The 23,872-nt window shown below is 54.9% G+C and overlaps 2 protein-coding genes across 3 annotated transcripts; one reads left to right on the top strand and one right to left on the bottom strand.

Moving 5' to 3' along the window:
* Window positions 1–1,449: 1,449 nt before the first annotated feature.
* On the bottom strand, window positions 1,450–19,004 carry ZMAT5 (zinc finger matrin-type 5). 2 transcript variants are annotated; one of them, XM_059827807.1, is made up of 6 exons: window positions 18,971–19,004; window positions 14,127–14,359; window positions 12,316–12,378; window positions 12,005–12,085; window positions 5,281–5,392; window positions 1,450–1,665 (listed from the first exon to the last, which is right to left on the bottom strand). In XM_059827807.1, the coding sequence occupies exons 2-6, from the start codon at window positions 14,251–14,253 to the stop codon at window positions 1,536–1,538; spliced, it is 513 nt and encodes a 170-aa protein (XP_059683790.1). In that variant the 5' UTR covers window positions 14,254–14,359; window positions 18,971–19,004; the 3' UTR covers window positions 1,450–1,535. The 2 variants fall into 2 exon arrangements, with proteins under 2 accessions (XP_059683790.1, XP_059683791.1); XM_059827808.1 differs by lacking the exon at window positions 18,971–19,004 and adding an exon at window positions 18,873–18,902.
* Window positions 19,005–19,101: 97 nt separating this feature from the next.
* On the top strand, window positions 19,102–21,571 carry LOC132318876 (cytochrome b-c1 complex subunit 9). Its single transcript, XM_059827809.1, has 2 exons — window positions 19,102–19,246; window positions 21,294–21,571. The coding sequence occupies exons 1-2, from the start codon at window positions 19,106–19,108 to the stop codon at window positions 21,339–21,341; spliced, it is 189 nt and encodes a 62-aa protein (XP_059683792.1). The 5' UTR covers window positions 19,102–19,105; the 3' UTR covers window positions 21,342–21,571.
* The last annotated feature ends 2,301 nt before the right edge of the window (window positions 21,572–23,872 follow it).

Below are 23,872 nucleotides of genomic sequence, written 5' to 3'. Positions count from 1 at the left end.
TGGGACACGGGGCTGATGCCGCATCCCCCGAGCCCAAGCCGTGGGCTCCCGCTCTCCGAAGTCCAGCAAGCACTGGGCTCCGCCGAGCAACCGCAATCACACCGGGAAGGGTGAAAACACCCTTTAGTTTGGCTTAAAACTCAACCAGCCTGCGGCCACGGCTGGTTCCCCCGCTGCAGCAGGGCTCATGCAGCTCCGCACCCAGCCATGCTGCGGTCGCATCCAGCCCCTGCTCGGGTCAAAGCTGCGTCTCAGGATGGGGCGCGCTCGGGCTGGCGGATCCCGATGATCATCCGTCCGCATACCCCGAGGTGGGAGCTCTGCCCTGTCCGGGGCAGCCGAGCGCCGGCGTGATCCAGGCGGGATTTGGCCAAAAGTAGCTGGCTCCCGCCTGCGCTCTTCATGAATCTGGACTTAGCGCCTCCGTGCACGGCCAAACCTGAAATGCACTGGCAGGGGGTGCAGCCGGCCTGGACAGACCCGCTGCCGGAGAGCTGCTCTCCCGGGACACTGCTGGCCGGGATCCCCCGCACGCCCGGCAGCTCTGCGGTGAAGCTGAGCTCCCACCCACCTTCCCGAGAAAACCAAGCCTTGGTCATCCCTCCCTTTCCTGGCGGGGAGAGATGACTCTGTAAAACTCTCACTGGCACCCTAAAAGCAGCCCTATAGTCTTCTCCCGGGCAGCCCTTCCAGAGCAGTGGAGAGGAGAGGCTGGGACAGGCAGGCTGGCCTCCCCGGCCCCTGCGCCTCGCCCTCGGCTCCCAGCGCAGCCCCGCAGCGAGCAGGAGGGCCGGGGAGTCCCTCCGTGCCCCTTCCCAGCTCGAGCCCCCCGCACACGCCCGGCCAGCCAGCTCCCGTAGCAGGGAGCGACACACGGAGGTGTTCGCCCTGCTGGCAGTCACTGTTTAATTAGTTTCCTGGAGAAGGAGGAACCTTGGGATATGTTTTCCTCCTTGCTTCTCACCTTCAGCATAGCGGGAGCAGGAGCAGAGGGCTTCCGGGAGCTCCCCAAGCTCTTCATTAGGAGCCCCGGCACCTGAACTGAAGCAGTTTTACACACTGAATTTAACAGAAGCAAACGTAAGTCATCAACACTGGAGGAAATATTAAACATCAATTTTAAAAGCTTGGTTTCAGCTTCCTTCCCCGGCCTGGATCAGGCGCATGGAGCCCAGCCGCGGGGCCGGGCTGAGAGCGGGCAGCGCAGGGCGCAGCGCAGACAGCAGCGGTCCGAGGGGACGGATCCTGCCCTGGGAAATGGGGGCTGTCCGCTCCAGACGGCAGCAGACAGCCCCTCCGCGCGGGGCTGGAGCTCTGCGGAGCGCAGATCCCCATTCCAGTGGCAGGGAGACAACGGCGCGACCGGCTCAACCCCCGGGAGGCTGCTGGGTGAGAAATAACACGACACGCGCAGGCTGCAACGGGGGGGAAGGATTTATTGATATAAAAGTGTATATAAATAACTCTGTCCCTTTCTCAGAGCAGGCGAGGAAGAAGTCCATCTCCAGCACGACCTCTGCGGGGGTCCCCGGGCCTCAGCCCCACTGCAGGTGGGGGGGAAGCGGCCACCCTCCGGGCGGGGGGGCCTGCAGGGACGGGGGCAGATCCTGCACCGGCGGCCAGCCCGGCGGGTACTGGAACGGCGCTGGTTTCTCAGGCAGAGCACTGCGGAGGGGGGAAATGGAAGGGGCAGATAGCTTAGGGGCTGAGCTTCCCTGCGCCCCCTCCGCTAGCCCCCCAAAGAGGGGGGGTCCAGCAGAGGAGGGTTTTGGTCACCAACAAGCAGGTATATTCCCCCCCCTCACCCCCAAATCCAACAGCAGAACTGCTGCGTAACCGCCCCCCCAGCCCATTCGAGCAGTGGGTGTTTGCTAACGTAGCGCACGCCGCTGAAAAATAAGGCGGGAGCGCTACGGTAAGGGGGTCTGGCGGGGGGGAGCAGGCGCAGCCCCCCGAGAGGGGCAGCAGCTCCAGGCCCAGCCGCCGGCAGGAGAAGCCTCGTGCGTGCGGGGAGCACGGCCGTCCCCGTCCCCTCCCGCCCCCAGCTGCTCCCCGCTCTTCACACAGCTGAGTTTTGAGAAGAACAAACAAAATCAGCAGATGTTTCTTTCCCAGCAGCCTGAATCCCGAGCCAGCTGTGCACTTCCCAAAGGACAAGGACCCCTCGGAAACGCAGAAAGTGCCAAAAGGACAGGGTGTTTTCACAGAAGCACCCTTCAGCAGAGGGAACAGGCTTCCTCCTCCAGCTCCCAGCCTGGGAAACACTTTGTCTCTCTCCCTCAAGTTTAGTAGTCGAGGCCGCTGCAAACACCGCACCTAACTGAAGAAGCGCAAAAGCGAGAAGCACCGCTCCCCTGTCTCCAGCAGCTGAAGAAAGCGCTCGGCCGGGGCAGGTTTAAATTCACGGGAAAAATACCTTTTCCATTAATTCCTGAGCGCAGGAAACTCATTTGTTCTTTAGCACAACCCCTGACAGCAGCCTTCCAGATTCTCAGGCCTCTACCTCCGATCCTGATGAATCTTTTTAATTGTTATGCCAGAAGAAATCTAATCAAACTCCTTTACATAATGCTCCGGAGAAGCAGCACCCTCCTCTCCCTGCAGGGCCAACGACATGGCCAGAAGCCAGCTCCAGAAGTTGAGCGCAGTGTTTTCCAGGCAACTAGCACAGAGCAAAGTCATTTGGTCTAACGCTTATCCCCTGGATGGGGATCCTTCAGAGCTGAGGATGAGACAAGACTGCCAGGAGACACTCCAAGCCCCTCTCGGGCAGGAATATTTTTTGTTAGGTCCAGGCACTGCCGCTCACGCAGGCAGGGGAGCCCCCGCAGCAGCAGTAGAGCGGGGTGGGGAGCGTGCCGCGAGGTGGAACAGCACAGCTATCAAGTAATGAGCTGTTCTGCGAGCAGCGGAAGCGATCAGCAGGGAGGATGCTGTCTGGGTACTCGATTCCCTGGGGTCTCATGAGATGCAGGTGCTATCAAAGGTTTACCTACAGCTGGGGCACCCGGAATGGCTGTCCCACGTGGATTCAGCGGTGTCTAGCAAGGGTCAAGAGTTTTTCCTTTCCGAAGGCATTAATGGGATCCCTCTCCTCTACCCACTTCCACGCTCATGAAACCTGCAGTATCTCAGCATCTCTGAGGCCTCAGACCCCTTTCCGACAGAAATAATCTCCAGGGCAGTTACGGCAGAAGGACACGCTCACGTGCCCTGACACGCTGCGTTTCCTTTGGAAATCAGGTTACAAATCAATCGCGCCCTGGCAGAGCTCCACGGCGAAGAGAACTACACAAACTCCATCCAACCCCACCCCAGCTCTCCAGAAAGCAACGGCACAGCGTGACTTTGAAAACACGCATCAGGCGGAGGCTTCCAAATGGAGATTGTCCCCTTGAACCCAGCCAGGCTGGGAGAGCGGCTACGTGAAGGATGGGTGGAAGGCAGTGCGGCAACTCTCCATCCATGGGGCTAATTTTGGTGACAGTCAGAAACGGTGCTCTGGAAACACCTTTAAGAAAGGCAGTACCTGGCCACACGGACACTTCTAGTCCAGCGCAGCGGTTTTTTTTGCGCTGCGGTGTACTTGGAGACGGCGCAAGGCTGTAGCTCCAGCTGTGACTGCCTGCCAGGTATCCTGCTAGAGAGCATCCGGCCTGGCAGAGACAGCCTCGGCAGGCCGAGGGCTTAACACAGCAACAGCTTCCCATCGCACTCTGGCACATGACGCTTCCGAGATCTCTTCCATCCCACCTTGAATCCTTCCTACTCAGCGCTGCCAGAGAAGACAGAGGTGGAGCTGGGTCTCCAGCATCTCCTTTCGGAGCTGACTGCCCTCGAGAGCACTTTCTCTACTGTTTCGTGTGGACTAATGGTCTTTACTGACATCACCAGCCAGGCAAGGGAGTCCCTGGGCAGGTTATCCAAACCCACAAATTCCCCACAGCACCGTTAGACTCTGCCAGAGATTCTGCCACATCTCAGGGACCTCAAGGACTGCAGGAGGGAGAGGGAGCTCCTTGTCCTTAAAAGCATTTTCAGGAGGAACACGGACTCCCCAGGCACCGGGAGCACAGGGACATGCCTAGAACAGCCCCTCTTCCCTGGCAAGGCAAAACAACTTCTCTCGCAAAGCGGAACACACAGTTGCTCGGAAGGGCAAGGCTGGGGCTGGAGAGCACAGGTGGAGAAGAGGAATAGAGACAGGCACCGGCACGGCCAGAGAGAGGAAGAGCAGCTTTCAATAGCTGGTGTTTGGCTCCAGCAGCAGATGGTTTCTGGGCCTGCGGGGGCAGAGGGGCTGGCTAGAAAGCAACAACCCTAGAAATCCCAGGTCTTGCGCATCTTTGGAGGCGGCAGGGACCAAGTAGTTATGAAGGTCTGGGAATTCCTCTGGGTATAGCGGCGGCCGTCTTCTGTAAGATATGATCTACCCCAAGATCAAGGGATTCACGGGCAGGACAAGGAAAATGGGGCAAGTGAAGTGTACAGGGGAAAGTTACGGCTGTCAGCGAGCGTCACTGCCAGGCTCAGGGCAGCCGAGCTGATGGATGGAGCGAAGAGAAAGCAACAAGCCCAGACCAGCACCAGAAGGAAGATCCTGCCCAGACCAAACACAGAGAGGACAGGAGCAAACAGAAAAAGAACAAAAGAGGGATCTGGCACCTGCCCAAATGTCATCCAATTAAGCCTGCGGCACAGTCAGGTGAGCAAGGAAACAGCAGGCACCGGCAGGCGCCCGAATCCGAATGAATGCCGCGAGGAGGAGCTAATTCCACCCTCTTGCTGGCAGGGACTGGCAGAGACGTGCAGACAGGGCAGGCAGAGGATGGGGGAGCTGTCAACAGACGAGGCTGGGCTCCTGCCACTGGACGCCGGGCATTAATAACTCAGCGCCGCGGTCGCACCGTCCTTCCAGGCATGTCTGTGCACTCTACAGAGAGCACGGGAGTGCCCCTCTGCTTGCCTCCCCCAGGGAAGCAGCCACAGGCAGCGAGGCCTGGCTTGTCCCCCTGGCACGTGGGGAGACACACGCGTGCATCTGTGACGTGGGCATGCATGACCGGATCCATACGTGTGTCTGTAGCGTGTGTTAAGAGCAGGCGCGCAGCGCTGGCAGGCCCAGTGTAAATGATAGCTCAGGGCGTCCCGTTGAGTTGGGGCCTCTGATCACCCGCGCCTTCTGCTATCCGACTCACACCCCTCTTGGGGGATCCCCCCTCTGCATCGTGCGGGCCGGGAGCAGCAGCCCTCACACGGGTGCTCCCCAGCCACCGGTACCTGTTACTCTGAGCCGCGCTCAGTCTCTTCGCTCTCTTCTCCAGCCAGTCCTCAATGGTGCCAGGCGGGACATCTGCTCCCTCCTGCCGCAGCTCCTTCGATCTCTGCTCCCCTGGTTGAGAGAGAGAGAGGGCTATCAGCCACTCGCGCTGCAGTCCTTTCACTCCATTAAACCCGCTGCTCGTTACCCTGCACAGGTTCTTATGGCGGAGAGTTTGCAATTTGCCTGTGGCGGCCCCTCCTCCCCCGTCCACCCGCCAGCTGATGCTTTGGCCTCCTCACTGGTGACAGCTCCAGCCAGACAGAGCCGGGAACAAGAACTAAGCCAGCGAGCGCAGCGGCAGTTCGGGCACTTGACTGAGGGGAGTCTGACGTCTCCCCCCGGGGTAGACGGTCCTCATCCTCGCCTCAAACAGCCTCTGCTGGGCCTGAGCTGTTTCCGCAGACACGTCCCTCCAACCTCTGCCACCTCTGCCCAGTTAGGTGGGAGTGACAGGGACGTCTCTCCGGATCGATGCGGACTTGGCAGGCCGCGAGAGTCTGAAAGGTTCAGAGTGCGCGTGCAACCAGGAGACGGGATTTCAGAGACGCTGTCAGGTCTGTTTAAGGCGCACGCTGCGTGATGCATCCCCAGCCCCTGCAGAGAGAGGGCGGGAGGCTGCTGCCCAGCCCTGCTCAGGCTAGGTGCAAAAATCAGAGCAGGGTGGAGGGAGGGCAACGAGTTCCTGCGTTTTCTCATGCAAGTTAGGAAAGAGCAAGGAAACCAGCAGGAAACCTCTGCTGTCTACCGAGAGACAGGGCAGCCTGAGGTCCTTTCAAGGTTTCAACCCCTCCATCACCCTGGGAGGGTTGTGTGGGGCAGATGCGCGCAGGCACCCCATCCTGCAGCACTGTCCTCCCCAGGCAGGAGGGCACGGAGCCAGCGGGGCAGCCCAGCACTCACCAGTCCCTCCCACCGGGCAGAAATCCGCAGTTGCCCGGTTAGCAAAGCTCCCCGGTCCCCCCTCGGCAGCAGTGACAAAGCAGGAAGGGATGCTAGCGGAGAACAGGGTCTAGCACGAGTCCTTGACACGAACAACAGTCATACTCCTGCCAGCACGGCAGGCAGAGCGGGCTGAGGAGATGCTCAGAGCTATTAGATCTCCAGCCTAGTGGAAAGTTCCCACCTAACAGAAAAGGGAATGTGATACTTTGAAAAACAAACACTGATATTAAGAAAAAGGACACCGAGGCAGCTGTGTGTCATTCTCCTTTGCCCCGCTCACCAAACCCTCCGGGGAGAAGCACCCTGGGGGAACCCTGATCCCATTTAGAGATCAAGCCGCCACCGGCAGCAGCCACCTGCAGCCGTGCCCACCAGGAGCCTGCCCCACGCCTACCCGCCGTATGTCACACGTTTAAGGAAAATATTATACGTTTCCAGACAGGGTGTGAAATTAATATTGCTTGGGCAGAGTGAAGGATCGCTTCATCCTCGTGGTGGCAACCAATTATTCATCTGCCTGTTGAATATTAATAAGGATGGCAGAAATGTGCTACACAATGAGCAGCCGGAGATGGATAATTTGTCATCCAGCCTTTTCATCTGCTGCTGCTGGGAGGGGTGACGATGTACTCACTGCCACCACAAAGACAGCCTGCTGTGGTCCTGATGTCGAGGTGCTGCTCTGCAACCCGGCGATAAGGATACGGTTGGAGAGAGGACTGCTCAAGTCTCCTACGGCTGTTCCCAAGCAGCAAAGCCCCAGCAGAGCTGTTTGGGGTCAAACCAACAGCCCGGCCAGGTGAGGGCACTGGGGAGGCGAGAAGCTCAGTCTGGTGAGCCGGGCACTGCTCAGACTCAGGATATCTGAATTTAGCTCCCAGGTTAGATTTTTCCAGCAACGTTGGCCACAGCCACTTTATTTCCCTTTGTTCCAGGTTTCTCCATCTAGTGAGCGCCGGGGCACATCCCACCTCAGCAAGGGGACAAGGAGTGGTTGTGAGAGGCTTCGATGAGGCAGGGAAGAAAATCACAGAGAGAAACCTCTCCCACCTCTACCTACCACCAAGATTTCCTTTTCATCCCACTCCAAGCCCCAACACAGAACAGACCAAAAACTGCCAAGGCCTCTCTGTTTAGAGCAGGGAGTCCCAAGGCCACTGCCCCGAAGTGCCCACACCAGGAACCGGTGGGAGCCGGCGGACTCAAGCAGCCGTAACTCACTGCCTCATCCAGAAAAGCTCACTGGCTGCAGTGGAATGGCTCCAGACTCACGCTGGCCTAAATGAGGCCCCAGGTGTCCAGATTAGAAAGACATCCAGCTGGCTCCCTATTCACGCAGCTCCGCCAGTTACTGCTCCAAAGCACTCCAACCCTCAGGCTGCGAAATAAGGCAGCAGGTCCAGGCAAGCGTCTGCCTCCGTCCACCTTGATGCATGCCCATCAAAAAGGCAAATCTTTTGTCTCATCTTCCTCTGAAGCAGACACACCCCATCCAGGGACCACCAAAACCACCATGAGATTGGAGATACCCCCTGAATGTCAACAGCTATTCCAAGATGTAAGTCTGAAACACAATTACCAGCCCTCACTCCTCACACGTGGTCGTGCAGCCAGACTGCAGCAGCAAGGCAGGTGTGAAGGTGCTTCCCCCCCTCCTTCTCACTGGGGTGTTTGCTTCAAAGTCTAATTACAGCCAATTAAAAGAGCATCTGCAGTCATGAAGCGCCTCTCTAACGATGCCAGAGTGGGAGTCCAGATTTATCTTCTCTCCCCATGCAACTTTTAGCATGAGTTTTCTTCCCGAACGAGGCACCACCATATGCGAGATGCAACCACCAGCACTGAGCAGGTCACCCAGCAAAGAGATTTACGTGTAATCCTTCAGCTCCCTCCCTGGGCCGGAAGATGTGGCAGCCCAAACTCCTCCAGAGCACATGAACAGCGGCAGACTGCGGCCGAGAGATGAGGTTGATGAGGCCCTGCAATATGAGCAGCTTAAGAAGTTACCGCCCCGCAGCCAAGAAGCGGCAGCCGACTGCGAGAGCGCTCCTTCTCCTGCTCGTCGGTACGTTAAACTGGTTTCTACAGCAACCTCCAGCAGGGTCACTCATATTCTTTCAATCACACGGATATATTGCAAACACTCACCCAACTGTGCCCTTACTCTTCCCCTCGCAGCTCCGGCTAGCCGGAGCTCACCGAAGAGGCTGTGTTGTGTCAATACCACCAGCAGAAGTGACGCAGATTAGCGGGGAGCCAATAACTTTAAGCAAGAAGATGGCAATTTGACAGGGACTTTTCCTGACATGACTGTACTTACAATGACAGCCTGGAAGTGTCTCGCTAATGAATGATGCAGCAGATGCAGAAGGCTAATGCTTTGATGCGGTAACAGCTGGGAATATGCCTCCCTCCTTGCTGAAGGTGGAAACTGTTGCTTCTTGATGAGTATATTCTACGGGGTGCAGAAATGCTGAAGCCAAACTAGGACACGCTCTAAGCTGTTATAGAACAGCGAATCGTCCAGAAATTTTCCTACTTAACCCTCAAGACTAACACAAACAACAGGGCGAATTCCCTGCGTTAAAAAGGCCAAATATTAAGAATAATGTAACGTTTCCTTCGGCTGTAATAAAAATGCGTCATTAGCAAGGGGAGCTCACTGACACAGAACTACCAACACCAAATGCTTAACAAGGATTGAAGGACAGGTTCAATATTTACATGACAAAGAAAGCGCTGACACGGTTTAGCTACGTTAAAAGAAGTCAGAAAGGGCTTTGCTGTGGTTTAGGACGCAAGCCCACCCCTGAACACGGGTTAGTGGGCTACACCACTTCATTACAGGGTTTCTTTGCACCTTTTTCTGAAGCATCTGCCCCTGGACAAGGGGAGACATGGGTTCAACGCAGCCTGACAGCTCCTCTGCTTCTATGCCCACGCACCAGAGCTGAGGAAAGCGGAGTTAAGCAGCACTGTGGACCCACGAAGAGAACGTCCGCTTTTACCCCACCAGCGGCAGAGCGTGGTCATCTCCAGCGCAGTCGCACAAGGCTACGCACAGAACGGCGAGACTGCTCTGGAGCTTCCAGTCTCTCAGCTCATCTCAAATCCCCGACCACCCCAGGCTGCAAGCCTGTCAAAATCTCCCCGCCGCTGCGGGTTCAGACGGGAAATCTCTGAGGACACTGTCAATTCAGCGAGAGGCAGCCTGATCCAGTCCACTGCTCTAACCCGTATCGTACCACCTCGCTGGCAGCGCCCTGCGATGCCTCACAGCACAGAAAACACCGGGGCTAGGTGCTAATGCATACAGCGACATTTCTGACGGAGGCGCCTGACAGACACGCTATGAGGATCAGGGCTCCTGCGTGACTAACGCAACCTGCAGCCCAACTGCCGTCACAGTAGGTCACCTTACACTCTGCCCAAAGTCTCACCATCTGAGAGACTGATGCTGCAGTAGCCTAAGGAGGGGCGAAACGTCCCCAGGATGCACCGAACGGCAGCTTGGCTTTTGCAGCTCTTCCTTCCATCCAGTCTACCGCGTTATGGGCTGCACCTCTTCTCCACCACGTCCTGCTGAGCTCTTCCCTCCATCAAATCCCTCCAAGCTCTCTGCGGGCTCAAGGAATCAGATTTCGAGGTCTGTGTGATGCTCAGCCTGCTCGCTCGGCTCACACGGGATTTCCACAGAGCAGCACCGTGAGAGAGGTGAGCAGGATTTAACTCTACAACCAGGCATTCATGTTAGAGCAGCACAGCCAAGGACAAGGCATCCTGCTGTCCCCTGGTCATTGCTCCTTGAAGTCTAATTGTTTAATTAAATGTTTGACCTGGTAATACAAATGCAAGGTTTCCAAGTAATCTCCCAGGAATCAGCTCTCTCACCAGCCAATTCTCCACTTACACCTAACCCATTTGACAGAAGTCAATATTCAATAACAAGTGTAATTGGCAAAGAAACCTGCCCAAGCGCGGAGGAGCTTGCCAGCCTTCCCCTGCAGCTCCGCTCTGCTCCAAAGAGCTTTCGCTTCCCCTGCAATAAACAGCCTTCAATGACTGGAAATGCTACAGGTTCCTGCAAACAGGCTGACATCCTATGCCACCTCCCGGGAGCCCAGCACTTAAACCCCGCGGCAGAGAAGGGTCAGGGAGAGGTTCTGGGCTAGCAGCGGGGAAGAGGAGCGCGTCTGCCAGCCCAGCACTGCCGCTCCAAGAAGGGCTGGCTGGAGCGCTCCGTCTCCCACGCAGCCCGACGAGATGGGTTTTATTGACTGCCAGCGTTGTTCAGCGATTGATTCACAGAGTCGCCTCGGGGACTCGCAGACTGACTCAGCAACGGCGAGGACTGGAATAGCTCTGTAGCGCTTGCCTTCCTCCTGCTGCCCCAGGTTCACCAGAGCCCTGCCTCCCCAAATCCGATCCCTCGGAAGGCCAGGAGAGAGTCTCTACCCCAGGCACACCCCAAATCTCATATGCATGCGTGCACGTACACGCACACACACTTTCAACACTTAAGCCTTTTTTTGCCAGACTATTGGCAAAACAATAGTTGGCTTTAGCTAGCAGTGTGGGCACAAGATCCGCTCAGAAGTTAGGCTGGATAAGGAGGAGCACTGCCAGCGGGTCGAGGAAGCGATCCTTCCTCTCTGCTCCGCACTGGTGAGGCTGTGTCGGGGTGCTGTGCCCAGTGCTGGGCTCCTCAGTGCCACAGAGACAGGGACGTACTGGAGGGAGTCCAGCACAGACAAGAGACAATGGGCACAAACCAAAATACAGGAATTTCCATTTAAATATAAAAAAACCACCCAAACATTTTTATTGCAAACATGGTGAAACACTGGAACAGGTTGCCCACAAAGGTTGTAGAAAGTCTCCGGCCTTAGAGATATTCAAAACACCACTGGACATGGTCCTGAGCAGCCTGCTCTAGTTTACCCTGCTTTGAGCAAGGTAGGGTTGGGACTAGACGATCTCCAGTGGAGACCTCAACCATTCCGTAAGTTCTCACCAACACCTCGCTCACGTTTTCTCTAACCACCGAAGTAATGAATCCTACAGAGAAAACAGAGCTGCCACCCCTTTTAGGGCAAGGAGGTGGTACTCCCAGAATGAAAAAGTCCAAAAGTACTCTGGAGACTCACAGCAGGGGAGCAGCTGCCATTCGTCCTCTGCCCAAGCTTCAGTTCCACCCAAAGCCACGTGAGCAGAGGTCATTTCTGAATCCAAGTCCTCATGTCCTATCCTCAGGACAACCCAACTGACAGCAGGCTAGCTCTTCCCAAGAGCGGAAGTAGCAGCTCCCTGGTAATAGTAGAGAGGCGGGGGGAAATAAAATCCATAAATTTAAGGGGAAGTGAGGTACCAGTGCCCTCTGCTGCTGAGAGTTTTTATTCCCCGACTGAACAAAACCCCGAGGGCTCAGAAAGCCCCACTCTCTGCTTCAGATGCTTGCTGCTAAGTAGTGCCAGCATTGCTCAACTCTAGGTTTGTGTCTGTGCCAGCAGATCAAGAGCAGAAAGCGTATGAAAAACTGCAGCACTTACAGCCACGCTACAGGCTCACAAAGCAGTGAGAGGCAGGCGGGAGGGATCCATGCTAGACTTGCGTACAGGCAGCGCGGGACCACAGGCTCTCGCTGCACAACCCCTCACGCATCCCTTTGCAGCCCACACTCTCTGCAGCAACTCCCCCCCCCTCAAAGACCCCTGGACATTTTCTTGTTTGAGGACTCACCTTGAACCTGGGCACTCAGCTTCTCCAGGTCCTGCTCTGTCATGTGGGAAAATCTGCAGTTGGACCCAAAATCACACTGTCCTGGAACAAAAGCCACGGAGCTCCATGAGAGCCGCACGCACAAGGTCCTCCCTTGTCAAAGTGCATGCAAACCCAAGATCCATTACACCCGTACGCTGGACACACGGGCCCAAGCCCTTCGCTCCCTCCAAGACAAACAGACACACCAGGGCTCTCCAGAACAGCCTTGGGCTGGCTCATGAAGGAGCTGCTGGAGCTCAGGCAGTTATTTCTACCTCCAAAGAACTCACCTGTTTGCAGAAACTTCCGACAAGGTTTCTTGGTTTGCTCCTCTTGCAGGATAGCGGCAGCATCTAGGGGAGACAAAGGACAAAACAGCGTAAAGATCTCTTGCACAGCAATACCCCATCGTATCATGGTCCCAAACAGGCCAATTGCCTAGTGCGAAGCCATTTTAATGACAACCAGGAACTTAAGCCACAGACAAATTGACAGTTAACAGTCCCTGTTTGCACCCCTGGCTTCTGCTTTGCACTGGCTTGCAAGTATCACCTTCTTTGCTTTCTGCTCCATGCTTTCTCCCCATGCCAGCAGGGGAAAAGAAGCATCGCAGAAAAGCAATGACTGTGCAGCAGAGAAAAACCAGAGGCAGACCAACAGGACTCTCGGAAATACCCTGTGCCAGACCCCACAAAACCCTGTGCCGACTCTCCAGTGGACACCACTGAAGTGGTCCTTCACCTCCTGCAGACGTCCTGGGGAAAGTGAGCCCCAAAGATACAGCAGCTCCCACAGATTGTGGAAGAATCTGCACCGGCTGATGCCAGGACCCAGAGTCTGGAGACAGGAGGAGATGAACCCCCTAATCATGGATGGAATGAGGAATTTCATCAATCAGAGGGAAATCAAGGGTTGCAGCCTGGTGAGAAGACATGTACTAGATAATCTGCCTCACCATCACTGACCCCACTAGAACTGTGCTGGGCTGGGGCTGCTGGTGCTCCACACTTGAGAACCTTTCCAACTTCCACGTACAGTTAAGCAGAGAGCAGAGCCACCCAGAGCTCCGCAGGGTATTCCTCACCTCACCAGGAGACAAACACAGCCTGTTTCTCCTGATCCCAAGGAACCAGAAGGAAGCAGAGGAACATCCAGGCAACGGTTTCACAATCAGTTTAACCCAAACTAAGTCTTTGCTACTGCCAAAATACACAGTCCCGCTCGCTCTCTCAGACCCTGGACACTCATTCCCACCAGACTCCGCAGGCTGGCACTAAGACACACGTAACTGCGTGGCGAGCCAGGTCCGGGTGCCGAGCTTGGGCGAGGAGAGTCCAGTTAAACAGGCAGAGGCCACAGGGCTTTCCTCCAGCACATCCTGACACAACCTCCAGCCCCAGAATTCCGATTCCTCTTCTGCCAAAACCTCAATGCACCTAGCCCTCCTCCTCTGCTCGCCCCCTTGGCTAAGATAGGTTTGAACGTACCAGTGCTTTGAGCTGCTTCCCCAGCCCCTCCACCCTTCTGGGATCTCCAGTCCAACGGTCGCACCCTCAGCCTCTCCCACGGCCACCTCAGAACCGACATCTGCACCCAGGGCAGAGCACTGCTGCCAGCTTCCTGCCCGTTCGCACAACACGTGCGGACAGCCTGCCTTCCAGCCCGCTTTCTCCACACATCCTCCATATTCCTTGCTCCTCGCACGTCAGAGATCAACTCTGGTTTGCAGAGGGCACCTAACTCACCTTCAGAAACTGTAACTCACTTTGTTCTCTCAGGTCTCCCATCTCAGATTTGCCCATGATGCCAAGAGAGCTTTATCCGCAACTCCTGTTCTCAGAAACAACCTCCCTCTCTCTTCCACCTCATTTCAAGTCCCAGCTGATGTCTACAGTTTCCCCTTCCCACATCCAGACACATGAGGGTTTTGCCTCTGAGACCGCCTGACAACAACAGTATCGAGTCCGCAATTCACCGGCACAGACAATCTGAACATAAATCATCAGTGCTGATTTATTTTACCTATTCCCCACACACACACACCTCATCCATCACCTCCCCAGTCCCAGAAAGGGAGTGGCAGACAGTTGCTAGTACCCACCTCGAAATAAGTCATACCAGACTCTCTTAGCTCTGAGATGCTGCACTCCATTGAGGTGTTTCTTCCTGTTGTGAAGGTTGTCCTGAAAGGACCTGTCACAGTAGTCACAGAAGTATCTTTTCCCCATCTCTCTTCTGGCAGAGCAGCATCAGCGCGGCCTGGGAACCGTCAGACAGATCCTCGGCGCCCAGCCATGCCTGCCCTGGGGACGGAGGATCCAAGATTTACAGTGCCTGCTTCCAAAGGAGAAGAACTCAAATCATTTAGGGTTGGCAGACAGAGAAAGAGGTGAGACCCAACAGTATATACATTCTTGTCCATCAGAGACTGGTAAGGCAGCATCTGCTGCACGTACATGGGAGAACAGGCTCGGATCTGCATTTCTTACCGCCGTTACCCCAAGCAACAACGGCTCTGCTGGAAGAATTGTCCTTCCCCGAGTGTGCTGGAGTTCAGACCACACAAAGCAGAGACCCCGGAGAGCCAAGGGCTGCCAGCCACCACCCTGCTCTTGGGAAGGCGCAGCAGAAACCATCCAATGTGCAAACAGGAGGAACTAGATGTCCATGCCACAGCCTCCGCCTGGGGCCCCAGGACTTTAATCCCGAACTACGGACAACCTCCACAAGCTGCCATGCAAGAGGAAGGAAACTCCCCTGTGTCCATCTCTACAAGGCAAGGAAGAAACTCAGCAACTCCTCAAAGACGAAAAAAAAGCCGATCTCACTCGTGCTGTAAGTGGGAAGCTGCATTACAAACACTAAAGGACATAACATTTCATTCAGTTCACCTCGCCACCCATTCACTCCTCTACGTCAAGGACTGCTCTCCTCATCCTCCCCAGCCTGCGGCAGTAAGAGGTGTCTGCTTCACCGAGCACAGCACCTGCAATAACCGAGACCACAACAGCCTTACAGCCGGGAGGAAAGAACCCCCAACTCCACGACCACTGAAAACAACCTGGAGATGCCCAGTCCTTCTCCTCCCACAGGGGAGAGGGGCTTATCACACGTGCTTTTGTAGTCTGGAGATCTGCTGTGGAGTACCGGGAAGTAACAGGCCGGAATTCAGGTGCTCTCATCTGCGCCGGGCCTGGAGCAGCCCAGACCCTGGTAGGGCAGATGGGGTTTGTGATTAAGTGCAGCCCTGTCCCCATCAGCCGTCCTCCCTGGAGGTGCAACAGATACCCTGAAGGAGCTCTAAGCTCTCTCCCGAGTGATATAAAGGTACCTGATAAATGCCAAAGACGGATGGACTGGGAGATAAACTCCAAAAGCAATTCTCCAGTTTTTGACACCTTGACAGCCAAATGCATTTAAAAAATGGGCCGGAGACCAGCGCAAGAAATAAAGATTTTATAAATAAAACAGGGTCAGAATCAATCACAGCCTCCCTAACGATTCCTCAGAATCAGCGGGAAGAGCAGCAGCAAGAGGCAATCCCTCAGAGCCGAGCACGCTGAGCCAAGGCAGTTCTGCCAAGCCCTCCTGCCAGCCATCCATCCCGGCAACTCATGAGCAACTGCGCCAAACTCCCTCCCTTCCCCCGCTCCCGAGAACTGCTGCTTCAAAATCACATCCCTGGAAATCTCTCCGGCCTCACACCACAGGTTAAAACGTAGTCTCCTCCATCCGCATCCAGTTGCATTCAATGGAAAGATCTTCCGATTCTTTTGAATCGGCTTGCAAACCTTCACACGGGAAGTAAAATGTTCAGAGACTCAACAGAACTTGAAACCTCTTTGGTTTCAGGTGCTGTCCTTGTTCTCCAGGTAAAATACCGTGTTGGGAGGTGGCGCTGATCCGCCAGCCATCTCTCCCTCACGCAACCGCAAACTGCTTCACCTGCAAACACGATCCTGCTCGGGAGGTGTAACTCAGCTCTGTGGGGCTTGAGGTCTGACATTGTCCCACTCCAGCCCCGGAAACCAAAACCAAGTGCTGCTTAATGGACATTAAGCCGTAATTTTCCCCCCATCCTTTACTAGATCATCTCTGAGTTTTGCAGCCAGCTTTGCTTGCGCTGTGGAGGGGCTGCTGGAATCCGGAGGGAACGCTCTCACCCTCAGCATCTGGCCCGCTGGCTTTTAAGTATCGAAAAATCCCCCTTCCGCATCTTACGCCCTAGTCTCCCAAAGTTTCTGGTAACACAAAAGCTTCCTGCTTCAGCTGTCGGCTCCTGCACTCCATCTCTGCAGAAGCAGCTGCTGTGAGCGGGGAAAACAAATGAGATTCTGCAGCAGTCCCACACAAGTTTCCCCAGATCTCAATGGGAATTCTGTCTGCAGAAGCCCAGAAGCAGCCAGCCTTTGAAATCGTATTTCAAACTTTTCCTTTCATCACCCCGACAGCAATAATTGCAGAAGCTCGTTCCCCCTCCTTCTCCAATAACGAGGGCAGAAAGCTCCGACAGATTTCAGGCAGCCAGATCCCACACCGCAGAGGTGCCGGCTCCAAATTCTCCTAGCAATTCCCATTGCAGGGGATGAACAGAATAAAAAAAAGCAATTAGAGGAGCATCAGATTCTCCCGGAGATCGCCCCCTCCAAAGATCACACTGAACACTTATTTCCATCTTTTTAAGAATTCAATTGCATGGATTATCTTGGCCGGATTCTGACAACTCTCTGCAGTATCAGCAATCCACAGCGCTTTGTGCTGAACTAGTCCGTAGGAATAAAAGCTGCTTCTGAGCAACACTGGCTAACCTATTTCCATTTTCCCAAGTGGCTCAAACAGTAAACAAAGAGCATTATTCAGCTGAAAACAGAGATGTTTTCTAATTAAATCCATCTTAGTCATTATGAAATAAAGTAAATGTAGCTGCTTTATAAAGAACTGCTTCAGCTCGGCCATTTCCTCTTAATATTTCTAGACCCTAATTTGCAATTGAATTCAGGCGAATAGACCCCTGGACCCACCGGCAGCCATAAACGCTTTCAGACAGGCTTTGTACCAGCTGAAAAGTCTTTCTGCATAAATCCAAATACAAAAAAAACCCCCAGGGCTTTGGCCTGTATCTCGATGCTTAAATGTATTAAGAAAAAAAATCCTCTGCTGTAAGCCTCTTGGAGCTATGTTTTATAAGAAATAGCATGTTGGGAGACACTGAGCAGGTGTTTCACGCATCTAGCCGAGGTGCCTGGTAAAACTCCAGGCATGATCTCACGCGCACCGTCCTACATCTTCCCTTCTCAGCTGCTGCCAAAACACTCCACATTGCGCTCTACTAGCTACAGATTTTATTTAGGACTCTCCAGGGGTTCTTTCACTGATTTCCCTGAGACGTGGACAGAGGGAAGAAGGTGACCCAGAACCCGGCATATGGCAGACTTGTTTTCGTCTGGGTGTAACTGCTTTTCTCCACGCTGAACCCTGAGAATTGCTGCTGGGCCTTGACCTCAATTTCCCGCTTTCTTATAGCCCAGGCTCGGGGCCCTTTCAGCCACTTCGGGTATCCAGACAGATGTGAAGTTAATTAAATCCAAGTGTCAAGCTTATGATACTCAGCTACCAATTTAAATGTGCTCATATCTCTGCGGGAACACGCAAAACGCCGGCAGAGTCTGCCAGCACCTTCACAATGAGGGAGGGACAGATTCTGATTTCCATTACGCCCGGCGTAAATCTGGAGCTCGGTTTGGGATTAACACCGGGTTACACAATCCCATTCCAGTGGTACCAGTTTATAGGCTACCGGGGAGATTTGTCTTAGAGACAATCCCTAGCAGTTAACTTTGAAAAGCTTAATTATTATTTTTCAACGAGCCGGCCTAAGGGCTAACACCGTACACAGGGCACGGGAATACGTTCGGCACTTTCCAGCCTCTGTACGGGCTTCCAGCACAAGCAGAGGCTTTGCCCTACCCAGAAACCCCACAGCAGCTACACACAGGGAACCAAACATACATAAATTAAGAGAAATGACTACACAGCCAGACTACGCGCTCTTCCTGAGCGGCTGAGACAAATGAAACGACGGGGCAAGCGTCACTTTAGGAGCTGTTCTGAAATTTAATGTAGATCCTTATTTAACAACAATCCTGCCGAGGGACAACTTCAATTTATGATTCCCCCGCCCTCCTCGGCTGTCCTCCCTTTCCAAACCCAAATCTACCTCTCTTTCCCATCACTGCTGGAGCCATCCTGGGGCCCCTCTGCCCTCGGGGAGGTTAAACGGAAGGATAAACACGAGGAGAAGGTGGCAAGCAGCAACAGAAAGGTTTCCACCTCAGCGATGCCACATGGGCCGTGTCACGCTCTCCCCGAGGCCTCCGGAGCGGCTGACGGAGCGTCCTCCGGCTCTCGGGAGCCACAGCATCCATCTCCCGCCCAGAGCACGCCGATGACGCTCACTACCCTCCGCAGCTGGCCCAAAGAAGCAGCAAACCCCCAAATTACGCCCCAGCTCTCCCCGAGGGGGTGAGCAGACGAGGACTTTCACACAAAACCCTCTCTCTTCCCCCTTCCCGCTGGCAGGCGGTGCCTCCTGCCCCCCCAGCAAGACCCACCGCCCCCACAGCCGGTGTTAAGCCCGTCCCGCAGCCGGGGAGCGGCTCACCCCACCGGCCTTATTTCGCTGTAGCCGGAACGAGGCCTTTGGCCCGCGGCCTGCGCTAACCCTGCTGGTTTCACCTCAGAAAAACAGAAAATAAAGCTCGGGCTGCCCAGCGGGAGGAAAGGGGTGCCGGGGGGGGGGCGGCGCCTCGCTCCGCAGCCCGGGCAAGGCCCTCAAACCGTCGCCTACCCCCGGACCAGGCCCAGGAGGAGGCCCAGGCCGAGGCCCAAGCCCAGGCCGAGGCCCCGGCCCCCCCGCAGCCCCGGGCCGGGCCCGGCGGCACTCACCTCCCCCCAGGCCTGGGGCCTGGGCCGCGCGGCGCCTGCCGGGAGCGGCGCCTACATCCCCCAGAAGGCTCCGCGCCGCCCCGCTACAGGTGCCGGTAAGCGGCGGGCGGCGCATGCGCAGAGCGCGCGGGCAAGATGGCGCTGCTGCGGCAGGCGTACAGCGCGCTCTTCCGCCGCACCTCCACCTTCGCCCTCACCATCGTTCTGGGCGCCGTCCTCTTCGAGCGCGCCTTCGACCAGGGCGCCGACGCCATCTTCGAGCACCTCAACGAGGGGGTAAGGGAGGGCGCTGCCGCACCGCCGGCCCGCCCGGGCACAGGCCTGGGCCCTGAAGGTCAGGCCGGCCCCGCCTGGGCCCGGCCCCGGGGCCCGCGCCTCGGCCTCGCCCCCGCCTTCCCGGGCCCGCGCCTCGGCCCCTCGGCCTGCGGCAGCCGCTCCCCCGCCTGAATGGCGCCCTTGGTTTCCCCGGGGAGGCTCCGAGCGCCGAGGCCGCGGGGCCGCAGTTCAACGCTGCCCTGCGGCAGCTGCCCCGTCTGTGGAGGCTTTGCTGGGGTCGTGGCGCTTGGTCGGGAGGGCCTCGGCGTGTTCTTGGGCTTCTCTGGCTGCGAAGGCCGCTGGGGAAAAGGTATGGAAGACGGTGGGACGCAGGAAGGTTAAAAGGGATTGAGCTTGCTTTGCTCGCTGTAGGTGCGTAGCCCTCCGCCTCTCACGACCTGCCCTTAGCAGAGGGAGGGGACAACGGCTGAGGAACGTGCAGTGCTGTCGGGTTGTGTCTGGGACGCACGGCGCTGTACCGGACAGCGGAGTCCGCCGTCCCGGGCGTGAGCGTTGGATGAGATGGGTCAAGTCATCCTTATATTTCAAAGTAGAGCTGTGGTGGGATAATAACCGCCTGGATACTGACTCACATGGACAGGACATAGAACGGTTTCCTGGACGCGATGAGGTGATGCAGTGCGCACCTTAGAAAAGGTGCTGTCATTTCTGTCTTGCACCAAGTACAAAAAAACCTGAGCGTGTTGCACATTCCCATCTGCAGCACCGCAGCCCTCTTCCCTGTCCTGCAGCGCTGGTGTGCCCCGGGTCTCTCAGAGCGCCCAGGGCGCAGTTTCCCAGGATAGCCAGGTCATCCTAACGGCTCTGATGCTGGAATGAGCTGCCCTGTGCCCTCCCTGACAGGGCGATGTCTGCTCTTAGGCCTCCTGAACCAGGTCATGAGAGCAGCTGAAAACTGATACCACACAAAGTGACAGCTTCACCACCCTGAAGTAACTCACCAGGGGTTGGGTGAGCTGAGGAAATATGGTAACGAGGAAGACCAGGGTCCCTGTCTCCTCCTTTTTAGCAACAGTCATTTGTTAAAAGCTGACGTAAAATCACGTCTGAACTTCAGCTTTGCACTCAACTCCGGTTTTTTATTTTAGCATTCACATTCTGTGTGCTAGCATTTCCTCAAGCAGGGTTGGAAAATGAAATTACCGAGGGAGTGAACTTCTTTTGAAAATCTAAAGCATCGTCTACAACAAACAGCAAAGCACAGCGCGTGCCTTGCCCTTGCGCAGCGCTTCCCTCGGCCCCCGTTGTGCCGGCAGATTTCAGTGCCTGGAACAGGGTTCTTCCATGCATCCTGTATCTCCGGGAGCAGACACGGCCTCTCCAGTCCGAGCGGGAAGCCGAGGCAATGTGACTGTAATGCTCTAATGATCTCTGGCTCACAGAGTAGGAGAACAGGGGAAGTGGGATGTCTGCAGCTTCCTCCCTCTCCAGTCCCAAAGCCGCGGAGCCCCCCGCGCACCTCCCCTGTCCCCCAGAGCCGGGTGCAGGACCCCCTCCGCCGCCTCCTCCGCGGGCAGGAGGAGCGTGGGGAGCTGAGGCACAGCAGCATCCGAGGGTGCTGTTCTCGCAGAGCCCCGAAAGAAGGGCGGGAGGGCGGAGGGGACAGACAAGGCAGTAAGAGGACAGACTCTTCCACCATGTCTGTTCCACAGCAGGGGCAAGCTTCGCGCCCCCCGAGCGGGCTCGTGGCTTCTCAGCTGCCGTCTGGCTGCTCCTCCCAAACCCTTCGTGTGGGACTTGCTGTTGTGGGGCAGGGTGTGCCCTCGCTTCGCAGGGAAGCGCAGGATGACTGTTCCCAAGCTGTCACGTACCCTGGCAGTACTTGTGGATGTGTTTTCGTACAAACTCTTCTTTCCCCTCTTGTTGTTGCTTGTTGCGGACAAAGGTTTCATGATAACTTGCATTTTGAAGTGAAACTTTATCCCAGAACCACTGAAAAGCTGGCTAAGGTTCCTGTTTGGGTTTTGTTTGTTTGTTTTACATACAGAAACTGTGGAAACACATCAAGCACAAGTATGAGAAAAGTGAAGACTGAAATGCTCAGCAGCAGGATCCAGCCTGGGGTGGCAAAAGACGCTGCAGAGGAGGATTCGGTCTCCTGAAACTGGTTGTATCAAAATGGAAATGGATTCCTGATTGAACAACTCCGAGCCAGATTATATCAGCCACCTACTGATATGATGTAAACCAAGATGGACTCAAGGAGTTCTGCTGCTGTACTCAAACTTACTGTGTTAAAATAAAAAATTCTTGGTCCATGTCTCATGCCTGTGCGTTCACCTGACTTATTCTTTGGCCTGCTTGTAACCTCTCCACCTCCTAGATAAGGAGAATGCTTAAACATGGCCCTACACCTTAGTTTCAAGACACTGTAAGAAATCACAATGTCCTAAAAATGGTTTGAAAGACTTGAAAGCATTTATACAGCTGTGATCTACTGACACAACCCTTAACTTCCACCTGAGAGCTTTGAGAGAGGGGTAAGGAGCTCTCTGCTTCCTTCTAGTCCTGCTCAAAGAAAGGAAGTGACTTAATATCTACATCTTTGATGCAGGACTGTGCTTGGCCTGTCACCCTTCCCCAGCTGCAGCAGCTGCTGCCGCCACCCCTGCCCTAGCCAGTGAGAAACGTGCCTCGCTCCCGGCCCTCTGAGCCTCTCGGCTGCTGCAGGCGAGCGCTGGTGTGTGCCTGCGGAAAATGGGGATGGCGTGTAACTCTGAGCTTGTCCAAGACCTACTGAAAGGGGATGCAGAGCTCTTTCCTAGCTTACTTCACTGAGGAGTCCACCCCTGTTCCTGGTGGCCATTTCAAACACATCTTTCTTCACGGGGAAGGGCTGTTCAGGTACTGTCTGGGGTAATAATTCAGTTAATGGGGCTCTCGGGTGGCTGTAGGAAGATGGGGCTGAGGGACTCCCACTCTTCCCCCTTTCCCACTATACCAGCCCTGAAGCCACATCTCTCCCTCCTCACTATATTTTCACTAATAAGGAGGAATTTTAGCAATAGATGAGGCAGAGCAAATTAGAGGCAGTGCTAATGAAAGAAGCTTTATTGGGTTTGCAAATAGGTGTCAGGAGTAAAACATTAAGAACACAAAGAGGACTTACTTAAAAAACATTGTGCTTGTGTTTTTTGAGCAAAAACCAACTACAGCTTTCACAGTCCCAGCTGTGCTTTTATAGAGAGGCTTAAGAGGAACAGTTTAAGCTTTCTTGGGATAACCTCAGATGGTCTAAGAGTGCCTGCTTTACTACCAGCTCTGTCTGCAGTGCTGATAGCTTCACGCTATGCTGAGCGGGTGACAGAGATACGCAGCTTCTTAGAAGCAAGAACTAAAGATGAACACAGCATTAGGAAGGGGGAGAGAGCACTGTAGGGGACTGACAGAGAGTAAATGAAGCTATTAGTCCAGAGACCAGTAGCTATGGAGGAGTAGAGTTAGTTACCCTAGCAGGTGATTTCCCTTGACAGTGGATTTGGGGAGTTGATAAACTTAATTCCCTTTTTCCTGTGCCTTGTCATTAGGGGGTTTGGGCAAAGGAAAATCTTGTCCTCAGAGCACTCAGGCCTTCATCTTATTTGCGTAACGGCGACAGCCATTTCTACACTTTCTGAAAACAGCCCCAGCACAACAGCGTTTGGCAGCAGCCCTAATCACGCAGCCTCGTAGTCCCCGCCCTCTGCGTAAAACCAGGCAGTAACGTACGTGCCTACAGAGCTTATTACCAAAGCGCTCCTCCTGCAGCGGATGACAATCACAGGCACCTTTGCAGTACTAGAAAAAACAGTGTGGTGGTGGGGAGATGGCACTCGGAGCAGATTAACCAAGCAAAGCTTAATTGTTTACCTGAAAGCTCATCTCCGTGATGGAGACAGCACTCCAAAAACGTACTAATGCTCCGTGACAACAGCGACCGGAACAGTTTTACCACCAGCTGCTGGCAGATACTCCGGGCTCGCCTACGCCCAGTGTAGCAGCCATTGCCATGGCAGTTGAGCACCTTACAAACAGGTTACAAAATGAACTCAGTAATTTGTGTGTCTCCCTGCCTAGGGAGCAACTCCGTAACAAAAGACAGCCCTCAGGAGAAGTCCTTTCAGCAACTACAAACTGCAGTTTACTATTAGCTCCCAGCCTTCCCAACAGCAAACACAATGAGCTGGGCAGTTCTGCTTCACAGAGTGTGACAAGTGGTTATCGAGGAGGCGGCTCCCCCGGGGACTCTGACCCTGCTGCCTTCAACTCTGATTTCCGTACTACTGTCATCTTGCTTAGGATGCCTTGATCCTGATTTTCAAGTATCTTTAGTGTCGGTGGCTGTGGCTAAATCTCATTACACTAAACCAACACAAAACAGCAACTGAATTTCACTGCCTGCAGAAACGGCACGTTAAAAGGCTTGTTGAGGTTCCTCCATCTTAGAGATCGATAGTTTGTAAGAGCCTAAAACACCAACTGAAAGATTTAAATCATTTATTTGCACTTTCTGTTTTCACACCCCTAACTCAAGGGACAGAAATTTATGGTAAGGTCTTATTCACCCAAACTCCTGTCTGTCTGTTC

Source organism: Gavia stellata, chromosome 21 (assembly GCF_030936135.1).
Source record: "Gavia stellata isolate bGavSte3 chromosome 21, bGavSte3.hap2, whole genome shotgun sequence".
Taxonomy (NCBI): Eukaryota; Metazoa; Chordata; class Aves; order Gaviiformes; family Gaviidae; genus Gavia; species Gavia stellata.
The sequence above is the reverse complement of the archived record's forward strand: the minus strand, read 5'-3'. Positions and strand labels throughout refer to the sequence as shown.

Coding starts and splice junctions, on each gene's coding strand:
- ZMAT5 (XM_059827807.1), bottom strand. CDS start 14,253: ATGGGGAAAAGATACTTCTGTGACTACTGTGACAGGTCCTTTCAGGAC. Junction 12,379..14,126: donor CTGGTATGACTTATTTCGAG/GTGGGTACTAGC, acceptor TGTCTCCCCTAG/ATGCTGCCGCTATCCTGCAA. Junction 5,393..12,004: donor GCTGAGTGCCCAGGTTCAAG/GTGAGTCCTCAA, acceptor TCTCTCAACCAG/GGGAGCAGAGATCGAAGGAG.
- LOC132318876 (XM_059827809.1), top strand. CDS start 19,106: ATGGCGCTGCTGCGGCAGGCGTACAGCGCGCTCTTCCGCCGCACCTCC. Junction 19,247..21,293: donor TCGAGCACCTCAACGAGGGG/GTAAGGGAGGGC, acceptor TTTTACATACAG/AAACTGTGGAAACACATCAA.